Genomic DNA, 11,764 nt, shown 5'->3' on the forward strand with positions numbered 1-11,764 from the left:
AATATCTATAGGGATCAACAAGTAGTGACCATACTAGCAAAAAATATTTAGTTATTTTAAAGTGCAGATGACTAATTTGAGCTAGCTGATTTGGAGGTGATATAGGGCACAATTAGATCTAAATGAGGAGAACTATAGGATTGTGTATATCAGTGATTTTTAACCTTTTTTTTGCCGTGGCACACTTTTTTACATTAAAAAATCCTGTGGCACACCACCATCCCAAAATTTAAAAAAAAAATCACACATTGTAGCTTAATACAGCATATATATATATATATATATACACATACACACATACTGTATGTATTGTGCTGTTATGCCATGCCTCCTACAAACTACCCCTGCACTGGGAGTAAAAAACAAGCAAAGTTTAAAAATATGTCACACTGTTGTCAGTCTGCCGTGGCACACCTGAGGATCTCTCACGGCACACTAGTGTGCCACGGCACACTGGTTGAAAAACACTGGTGTATATAACGACAACATGCTGATAGGTCACTGTTCAGGGTCTATTAAGACTAGAGTGATATAGGAAGAAATGTGTGAAAACTAACCTTAGTACACACTGCAACCAGCATTAGCAAAGAAAATTACCGGAATATTGACCTGTTAAATATAAATTCTAAAACACCATACACTTTACAGAAAGTCACTCTGATCAAAGAAATATACACCTGGTTTCTGTATATTGCGTCCTGTTTGTAAGATGTTAAAGGGAACTGTCCCTTCACAGGTTATTTATCCGATCCCAACCTCAGGGAATGTTAAGAACACAGGGATATTCAGTGTCTTGTAGGCCAAGCCGAGCTGGATAATGCAGCCCGGTAAATGGAGAATTCCTGATACCATTAGAGTTAAGCCAACTGGAGCTACTGCACCGCTGCCTCGAGCTGCTTATAGCCGTTCCTTTGCAGCTATACGGGACATGGAAGAAGACATCACTGCCCAGTTGTTGAACTCCGTCGCAGCTAGAGCGTTAGACCCGGACAATGCGATCTCCCTAGCTTGTAAGATAACCTGTAGCAGCTCCCTATGATTGCATGCACGATCACCGAAGGCTCCGTGAATATTCTTCATATCAAAGCTTTCCAGCACTGACAAATATTTCTTAGTCGTTGCTGTAGGGGATATCCAAATGTAGGATTGGTGATCTGTGATCGAGCAGCTGAGGCCCTAGAAGCTGACCTCATCCTAATAGCTGGGTGTGCTGAATTGGAAGAAACAGACACTTGGTCTCAAGGAGCGTCTGCACTCCACGAGGTCTGATCGTGCCCATTTAGCGCGGTAGTAGTCTGCCTTAGTTGAGCCGTGACCATCGGCGCTTTTAGGGTTGGAGTCACAGAGTCCAGGTAGTGAAACTTTCCAGTACTCTCTTTCCGTATCGGGCTGCCTAAGCTACGGAGTATTGTTATTTCAAAGTTTTCAAAAAGTTCTTGTAGCATCTGCACGATATCCTCCATTCTGGAAAAACACGATATAGGTGCAAAGTAGCTTCCGTTGGTCTAATAAATAACAGTCCCATAGATACAAGTCTGTAAGTCAGATAATTATATGGGAGCGGGTGCAGCAACACAAACTGCAGTAAGCGCCATTATCTGAGCTGATTACATAGGCCGCACAATTATCCAGGTTTCCAACGGGGTGTTGTCAAAGAGCATGAATCAAAAATAGGTTTAAGGTGTCATCTCTTTCTTTGGTGCTGTTGTAGTACTTAAAACTCCAAGTAAAGTGATGGATTAATCCCTATAATATCAAATAAAGTGAAGAGCTCCTTCATAACATGTCTAGCCGCTTCGGTATCAGGCTCCGCCCCCCAGTTAGATTCCATTTTACATCCTCATTTAGTCCTCATAGCTGCTTGAAAACTCAAGCTTTATACTTGATATTCTGACTCTGATGTGCAACAATAACAATTGATTCAAACAAAACTCAGTTTAAATCCTTTATAGGATACAACATTCCAGTTCTGCTAAGGTCAAGCCATGAGAAAGAAAGGAAAATAAGAGTAGAAATAAGGATCAGAAAAAATGAAAGAAGTGAAGGTTAAGTAAGAGGATGGGTAGATTACTTCAGTGTCGAGTTGTCAATGGCCCCTAATATTGTCTCCCAGTAAAATTTAATATCATAAAATCTTTTAAGGTTCCCCTTTCTGAAGTAAACATATTCCTCTTGGGACAGGAGTGTCGTAGTGTGTTGGATCCAGTCCAGTCTAGAGGGAGGGTGGATAGACTTCCAATTTCTCGCTATCAACGTCCAAACGCTATTCATACCTATTAGCAAGAGATTCCATCTAATTTAGCAAAAATGGTTTATTGTTTAGTATCGCAGTTAAAGGCTTTAATACAAAGGTCTTCCGCAGTATCATACGGAAATCTGCTTTTATTGGTAACCAGAATGGTTGGAGTTTCTCACACTGCCACCAAATGTGTGACATTGTACCTCTCTTACCACACCCCCTCCAGCATCCACTATTTGCGTTCGGGTAAATATGGCTCAGAAAGGCTGGGGTCAGATACCACGGTGTCAATATCTTGTGATTAAGCTGTAGAATTTTTGGGGATGCCGAAGATTTACAAAGTATTGTAAAATATGTTTTTCCAATCTTTAACATCAAGGAGGACTCCAAGCTCCTGCTTCCAACTTACAGTGTATCAGGGAAGGATAGCTATGATTGTTTCCTTTAGTAATTGCCTAGCTAATGATAGGGTACCAGAAGGAAGTGTTTCTATAAGACACAATTTTTCGAATGTAGTGGGGTTTCTCAAAAGATCCTCTTTGTGTGGAGAGTTTTAGACAAGATGGTAGAGTTGCACATATTTTAGCCATGACGAGTAGTTTCCTCCAGCTACATCTTTAAAGTCATTCCTTTGTTTTAGTTTACCATTATATGTTAGTGTTATAAACGGAACCGTATAACCCAATTTCCCACTATTGGTTTTATGCGTTTCCAACCCACCTAGAAATTCGGCGTTATAAGAGATAGGAGACAAAGGGGAAAATCTAGAGGAGATACCTTTCTGTGAGGCCCTCAGGTAATCCCAGTTGTCAAATATATGTGAATATAATGCCAAGGTTCTGACTAAGCTTGGTCTAATATTTGAGTTAACCCAGCATAATGCGCCTAGTGAAGGACATTTTAGGAGGTGTGAATCTATGGTGGTCCATGCTTTATTTTCCATATCCCCATGCCATTCCAAAATCCCTTGGAGGGTCACGGCATCTGTAATATTTCTCTATATTTGGTACTACCAATCCTCCCTCCCCAAAGGTCTATACATATTTGCTTTATTAATTTGAGGTTTAATCTTGCCCCATACAAATGTATTTATATCTGATTGTATGTTAGATAGGTACGTTTTTGGGAGGTGTATTGGAACCGTTTGAAGAATATATAACAACTGAGGAAGTGTAGTCATTTTAACAGCCTGTATGCGGCCCCACCATGTTAATGGTTTATCCCGCCAAGTGCGAAAATTGTTATTCAGCTTATTCAACATGGGTGTATAGTTATATTGGTATATTTGTTTAAATGAAGGTGCTAGTACAATACCTAGGTATTTGATTTTTTGCGGTTAGAGTCTATGGGGTAGATTAAACAATGGGCCGAACGGCCCTTGTTTCCGCGCAAGCCTTCAGGCTCGCGGGAAACAGCAGTTATGAAGCAGCGGTCTAAAGACTGCTGCTCCATAACTTGTCCGCTGCCTCTGAGGCTGCGGACATCAATCCGCACGATCCTATACGATCGGGCTGATTGACACCCCCTGCTAGCGGCCGATTGGCTGCAAATCTGCAGGGGGTGGCATTGCACAAGTAGTTCTGGTGAACTGCTTGTGCAATGATAAATGCCGACAGTGTATGCTGTCGGCATTCAGCGATGTTTGTCAGACATGATACGCTACAGCGGATCATGTCGGACAGACATTGGTAAATCTACCCCTATATTAGCAGATGTTTCTAAGGGAACTAAAGAGTTTGCTTGTCATGTTTATATTGAGGATTTTGGACTTCTGGGGGTTTATTAGAAAGCTTATTAAATTGTGTGAACTCTGTTAATAGATGTTTGGAGATGTCATAGAAATCAAGACTATGGGGTAGATTTTCAAATGTAGCATACGCTGTCTGCATTTATCATTGCACAAGCATTTCTGGTGAAATGCTTGTAAAATGCTGCCCCCTGCACATACGCTGCCAGTCGGCTGCTAGCAGGGGGTGTCAATCATCCCAATCGTATCTCAGAGGTGGCGGACGAGTTAAGAAGAATACGCTGCATAATAAATCTACCCCATCATCTGCATATAGTGTGAGCTTATGATCATTTGGGCCTATATGAATACCTTGAATATCGCTATTCTTCTGAACATGCGCTGCGGAGCTTCCATAGTTAACTACCATTTTAAACACCTTTCCAATTTACTTATATTATCAAATTTTCTCTTTCTTGTTATCCTTTGTTGAAAAATGTTTGGAACATTGTTCAACACTCTCAAAAGAAATCTCTATAAATGTGTTGTAATATTTTTTTTCATGTGCGCATGAAGCTATTTCTGCATTTTATTGATGTTAATTTTGTAATATTCGCATCTGCAATGTGATCAAATTATTCTAATGTATTGTCCACGTCATTTCTGTCTAAACATATATGTAATACATAATGCCTCCGCCATGTTTTACACGTAATCATAATGCGTGCAAACGTTTATGCAGTTGTCTCCAATATGACATTTGCTCAGTGTACTTGTTTCAGTAGCGGTGTTCTGAGTTACACATGTTTCAGGGTGTGCAATTGGTAAAATGCATTGTGGGCCAGGACAGCACATGTTTATTGAGGCTGGAGATAACTATTCTTGTTCCCCTCTGCACACCCTGCAGCATGTATAAATCATAAGTGTTTTTAAAATCATAGCCGAGGTGTCAACCTTAGGCTCGCTCCAGCGATCATTGTAAACTGTGATTGCTTTGCTCTATGGAGATACAGGCACACAAATATGCGTAAGATAAAAATAAGGCTATCCTATGTTTATGTCCTATATTTTATTGTCTCATAATGTGATATTTGTATATGGAGCAAAAAGATATGTAATGTGACTTTTTGTATACTTCTGATTCTGTTTTTTTTGTTAATAAAGCTGGTTTAAAAAAAAAAATGTGATGCCAAAATTACATTTTTATGATTGAGACAGAGAGTAACAGAATTTTACACACACATAATGCACGCTCGCAAATGCACACACATGCACGCTCTTATACACACATGCACACACACACTCAAGCACAAATGCACACACACACAAGCACAAAGGCATGCTCTTATACACACATGCACACACACACAAGCACAAATACACACACACAAATGCATTCTTTTATACACACATGCACAAAGACACACACACAAGCACAAATGCATGCTCTTACTCACACATGCACATACACACACAAGCACACAGACATGCACACACACGCAAGCACAAAGGCATGCTCTTATACACACACGCACACTCACACGTGCACACACAAGCACACACACATGCACACACACACAAGCACACACACACAAGCACAAAGACATGCTCTTATACACACACGCACACTCACACATGCACACACACAGACAAGCAGACACACATGCACACACACACAAGCACAAAGGCATGCTCTTATACACACACGCACACTCACACATGCACACACACAAAAACCTTTTTAGATTTGGTGGAATACATTTAAAAAATAATTTTGATATTGATTTCTAAATAATCATGTGAGATAAATGTAACATTTGTGACATTTTGCCTTGCTCAGTATTCATGGTCTACAGTAAAAAATCAAGTAAATAATGAATCTTTTAGCTGTATTTCTCTCTCAAATATTTAATGTTGTTATATTTATTAATATCATTATTTTTATTATTTACTTGAATTATTTAGTCTGTCATCAGTGAGTGTCTTGGTTACCGTAGCGATGATGGAAGCTTTAATGCATTAAAATGATGTCAAAATTCCAATGACATCATAGACAGATAGAAGTTCTGCACAGGTTGCACATAACAATCACTGTGTTTCTTCAGCCTGTGCAGAGCACACCTGAGTTTTTTCTCTCTCATTTTGCGCTTATTATATTAGATTTTATTGATTACAAATCGTCTCCTGGCACCAGGTAAGCAACAATCTCTTGTTCTTGGTGTTGTAAAGAAATAATAAAGTTATTTTAGACTAGGGGTTTTCAAACCTGTTCTTAGGCCTCCCTAACAGACCCAAGTGATAAGTAAAGATGGTTAGTAACCTGCTCTCTCCCAAGGTAATCCTGAAAATCTGTCCTCGTAGGGAGATCTGGGGAGGTCCCTGCATAGGTGTAACACCATGGTAGCAATACAAGACTGTGTGTGTACATATTGCACCTCTAGTGGCTTTATACCCAATACTCTGCTTTTGTTCTCTCTTCTGCAGCCAGGCCAGGTGCCTAAGGCACCACCATGGCAGACAGTGAGGATGGTAGCGGCTGCGCATCCTCAGTATACATTGGGAAGTACGCCCTCAAAAATATTATTGGTGAGGGAAGCTTCGGGAAAGTGATGATTGGTCAACACATTGACTCCCTACAAAAAGTGAGTATCTAGGAGACCCTTATTAATACTGTGTTATATCTGTGACATGGAGTAGGAGACACAGGACAACATCTTCTGCTCCATATCACCACTAATTCCACTGGGCACAAAGTACCATTGTCACCATAAATGAGAGGTGCCAGTTATATTTATATGCACCTGTATTTTATGATTTCAGGTAGCTGTCAAGATCATCAACAAAGATGATATGGAGGAGGAGGAGCTTGACTTGGTAAGGAAAGTGTTAAACCTCTCTGGAAATTTCAGGTCTTGTGTTGTATTGTTTTACTGGGGTATTTAAATGGGTTACACTTCTATTACTTTCATTACTTAAAGCCTTTTCTTCTCTTCAGCTTTTCAAGGAAGTCAACATAATGCAGACACTCGATCACCCAAACATTGGTAAGTGAACCAGGGGACCAAGACCCTCTCCCATATTCAGCTTGTTCCAATTCCCTTTTACTTATCCTCATTAGTATCCAACCACAACCTCCTTTCTTCTTTACAGTGAAGTTCCATGAGGCTATTGATACTCCGTCAGCCTTATTTGTTATCATGGACTTCTGCAGTGGAGGTAAGTTCCCCTCATATTTTGTTATTTATGACTTCAATAGAAGCCAGATCATTTGTTTTTCCACAGACAGTTGTAGATGTATAATATAGCTGCAGATGTGTGTGGTTAAAGGGATATGCTCTAATATGCTAGAGCATTATAGTATTGCAATATAGCTTGCACTAACTATGTGTTTAACCCCTGAAAAGGGAATAAACACATAGTTAAGGTAAGCTCCAGAGCAGCAATATACTACTGGGAGCTAGCTGAACACATCTGGTGACCCAATAGCAGGAAACAATTGTATGAAGCCAGTAATCACCAGCTAGCTCCCAGTAGTACATTGCCACTGCTGCTGAGGATATGTACATATGCTTTCAAAGATATCAAGAAAACCAAGTAAATTTGATCATCAAAATTAATTCTAAAGTATCTTTAAAACTTTAATATGTTTTATTTTGTTTAGTTTCCCTTTTACTATTTGCATTATAATTTATTATACTTTTTTATCCGAATTTCCTTCTCCATTTTCTTCCCTTCCATTTATTGCAACAATGTTTAATCTTTTTTGTTTTTATTTTTATAATCTTGGACACAGGTGACTTATACAAATATATTCCTGAGTCCAGTGGTTTAAAGGAGGAAGAGGCCGGTAATATTTTCCATCAAGTAAGTGCTATGAGCATAATCTTCAGCATTTGTTTAGTGAGGAGACGTTTAAATGCACAGGTCTAGCTAAACCCACTGAGGCTACTACTAAATAATGTCTGCTCAATTTCTTCTCAGGCGGTCACAGCGGTTCAGTACCTGCACAAGAACAACATAGTGCACCGGGATCTGAAGGTAACCGTTAGGGGGAAAATGATTTTGTTAAAGAATATACTAAGGAATATCTAGTGACCACTGGCACATACATCACACTACCCGGCACCTATACTTACATCAAGGACATGAACAGGTTTAGGCATCACTAGATCTGTGATGCAGGCCCTAGATGTATAATCTGATACCTTTAATGTAAATAAATGTCACAAATTGTATAAAGCTACACAGCCAATTAATTAAAGGTTCACTTACTATTAGTAATTAATGAGTAACATTAAGGTGTGGCATTGTAAGAAGCTGTATATTTGCTCTATGAAAAAAGCTGTGGAGCTTAACTACAGGTTTAATCCCTTTTTACCTTACTTACCACGCACTATTTATGTCCTTCCTTTTTTAGACCGAAAACCTTCTCCTGGACTCCAACAAAACCATCAAACTGGCAGACTTCGGGGTTAGCACCTACTATAACATCGGAGAGGATCTGGAGAGCCTTTGCGGCACATACTCCACGCTAGCCCCTGAAGTGATGCAGGAGAAGCCTTATGACGGCCCAGCGGCTGATGTATGGAGCCTGGGCATCATATTATTCCAACTTGTGACCGGCTCCCTGCCCTTCGCTGGAGAGGAGAGTGAGGTAAGTGAGCAAGGAACGTACAAGACATTTAAATCCTTAGGGAAATATAATATGATTAGTATGAAATTGTTGGGATTTAGAATTAATAACTGAATAAATAAATAGCACTAGCTGACAAATTCTGTGCATGGTAATTATCTTCAGATTTGCTAACTTTCCCTTCCTGATGCTTCTCATAGGAGGTGCTGGAAAACATTTACTCCGGCTGTATCATCCCCTCCCATTTATCCAAACAGTGCCAGGACCTGATACGTCTTATTCTTGTCCAAGACCCCTGCAAGAGGGCTACACTGGAGGTGGGACACAAACTTCTTTTCACATAAATACAAATATTCTCAAAAATGATTTTTGTAAAAGTAACATCCTACAGACAGATTTATATCTACAAAGTGATATTTTTTAAACTTTCTAGTTTAATTTTATTGTCATAGTTTCTCTTTGTATTCTTCCATTAAACACAGCTCCTTTGCAGTAATACATACTATGGTAGGCTTAGGTGTGTGCACGTGACTTAGGTACTATATGGCAGCTGTATTGGTAACAATATTTCTATAAATGTTATTGCACATAAAGAACTTAGGGCCCATGGATGATTACTGGGCCTACTTCAGTATGCACTGATGGAACAAAGCTAAGTTTTAACAAAGAGAGGAAAATATGATAATAAAATAAAAACAGATTTTTTGTTTTATATTAAAGAGACACTAAACCCAAAATTTAATTTAATGATTCAGATAGAGCATACAATTTTAAGTATCTTTATAATTTACTCATATTATCAATTTTTCTTTGTTCTCTTGCTATCTTTATTTTAAAAAGCAGGAATCTAACCTAAGGAGCTGGCCCATTTTTGGTTCAGCACCCGGAATAGCGCTTGCTGATTAGTGGGTACATTTAGCAACCAATCAGCAAGCACAACCCAGATGCTGAAAATGGGCTGGCTCCTTAGCTTAGATTCCTGGTTTTTCAAATAAAGATAGCAAGAGAACAAAGAAAAATTGATAATAGGAGTAAATTGGAAAGTTGCTTAAAATTGCATGCTCTATCTGAATCATGAAAGAAAATGTTTAGTTTAGTGCCCCTTTAATGTTTTCTTTCTGAGTCCAGAAAAGTGTAATTTTGAATTCTATTTCCTTCCACGATAGTGCTTCAGTTTGAAAAATCCCTTTAATGAAATCTAACATGATTACACATTCATTGTTACTTTTTTGGTCACAGTGCAAAATTAGTACAAATCATGTGAGTGACATTTATACACAGTTTGTAAATACAATATTATTTCACATAAAACAATCTTACCCATTTCCGTCACCCCTACTCAACAGTGGAAAGATTAACTAATGAGTTTCAGCTGTGTTTCCTGTAGAGTGACAGCTGATATCTTGCTGGTGACACGGCAGCGGCTCATTGGCTAATCCATCCATAAATTCAGGGGGCGGTGCAAAGCATAATTATTATTACTACTTTTTTATTATTATCTGCATGTACACTGCATGTAATTATCAAATGACTCCTCGTTCTTTTACAGAGATGGTTTTCTTTTCATCTTGATTGAGCATTGAATTATACATTTTATACATGTAAATCATTTTATATCGATTTTTTATACTGGATTTGTTATTTGTGTACTTAGGATATCATGGACCATCCTTGGCTAAAAACAAGCCAGGAAGATGCTGTTTCAACCAACAACATAGAACTCAATATAACATCTGAGGTTCTTGCAGAAACAGGTGAGCTGTTGGAAAGAAATTCATGATGTTCCCCTAAAAAGCACAAAAAGGCCACATTGTGCCCTTCATTATTAGGATGAACAACCCTGTTATATAACAGTTTGTTTATACCTCAAAGCTATAAAGTATAAAATATAATAACATTAATAAATAAAATGGGCACCTAGGAGGAGTAGACATTTCTTACATCACAGAACTACCTTCCAAAACCTGTTGCCCCCTAAAAACCTCTCCTGTGAGCACAGACCTAGTTGCTTTAGGCCCTTGGAAATGACTAAAAGGTTTATGGTGACTGTTAGATTTCTCTCTGTTTTCTAAATCCAATCCCATTTTGCAAAGACAAAAAACATTATTTACTAGCAGCGGAGAGGCTTTACATTGCAGTATTTACTTGGTTATTAAGGACAACATTCTAATGGTTGCAAATAAAAACCCAAATAAATATCTTTTACTAAACAAAAGAATCTTTTTAAAATACTAAGTAGTGAGTGTACCTACAAATGTAGTCATAATGCGCATAGTATAAATAATCATCTGTGGCCTTGTCTGTATCTATTTAGTGGATGCACCCATGGACTTCCAACAGCCTGAGAACATCTGCAGGAGAACTACACCTACTCCATCTATGGTGAGTATTATGTATATATTATTAGTATGTATTTAGGCAGATGTTTATATGTAGGTTTCTCTCTTCTTCCTATTTACTCCATCTTCCTTCTGACTTCCCCTTTTTTCTTCATTGATACAGACATCTCTAGCAAGCATGGCCAGTGCAATGACATCCAGCACTAGTGTCCCTGAAGACAGCGATGATAGGTAAGATACAGTCATGTGATATCACTGTTTCCCTTCCCTCTCACAGCTTTAATGCTTCACATAATAGAGTTTGGGTAACTAAACTGACCAAAACATTCTGTATCTATGTCACAAGTGCATCTTTAAAGTCAGATATAATAATGAATAATTAGCTTTTATAATTTCTCTCCTATCACCCGGGGGTGAAGTCACATGATATCAGGGATGCAGTTGGTTAGGCAATGAACTGATCAGAGTATGGATAGGATGTCCATGACAACCCTACATTTTTGAAGTTCTTGGGGAGCTACAGGATAGTCAGAGGGTAGGGCTCCAAGATCATGATAATCCGGAGAGCATTGGAGAGTTGGGATCTGTGCTGGATAGAAATTTATTTTAAAATATATATAGTTTTTAAGTTACTTTTAACTCTGGAAATATTTATAGTGAAGGGGATATAGTTAGAGGGACAGCAGATAGAGTTCCTAACCCATGACAGTCCTGCTATATTCATGAGATCTGTTATTACACTGTTGCCTACATATAACTATGTGACATAATCATAACTGTATTTAAGACGAAAAGTGGAAAAAATATCCCTAAATTCTCTAGAATAT

The 11,764-nt window shown here is 38.5% G+C and overlaps 1 protein-coding gene across 1 annotated transcript; it reads left to right on the forward strand.

Moving 5' to 3' along the window:
• The first annotated feature begins 6,475 nt into the window (after positions 1-6,475).
• Positions 6,476-11,320, forward strand: LOC128642691 (MAP/microtubule affinity-regulating kinase 3-like). The gene is made up of 12 exons (XM_053695470.1): positions 6,476-6,607; positions 6,786-6,839; positions 6,961-7,009; positions 7,116-7,181; positions 7,759-7,829; positions 7,947-8,003; positions 8,383-8,619; positions 8,799-8,915; positions 10,253-10,352; positions 10,913-10,980; positions 11,101-11,168; positions 11,215-11,320. Exons 1-12 carry the CDS (start codon positions 6,476-6,478, stop codon positions 11,318-11,320), a joined length of 1,125 nt encoding a protein of 374 aa, XP_053551445.1.
• Positions 11,321-11,764: the final 444 nt, after the last annotated feature.

This window comes from Bombina bombina, chromosome 12 (genome assembly GCF_027579735.1).
Source record: "Bombina bombina isolate aBomBom1 chromosome 12, aBomBom1.pri, whole genome shotgun sequence".
NCBI lineage: Eukaryota > Metazoa > Chordata > Amphibia > Anura > Bombinatoridae > Bombina > Bombina bombina.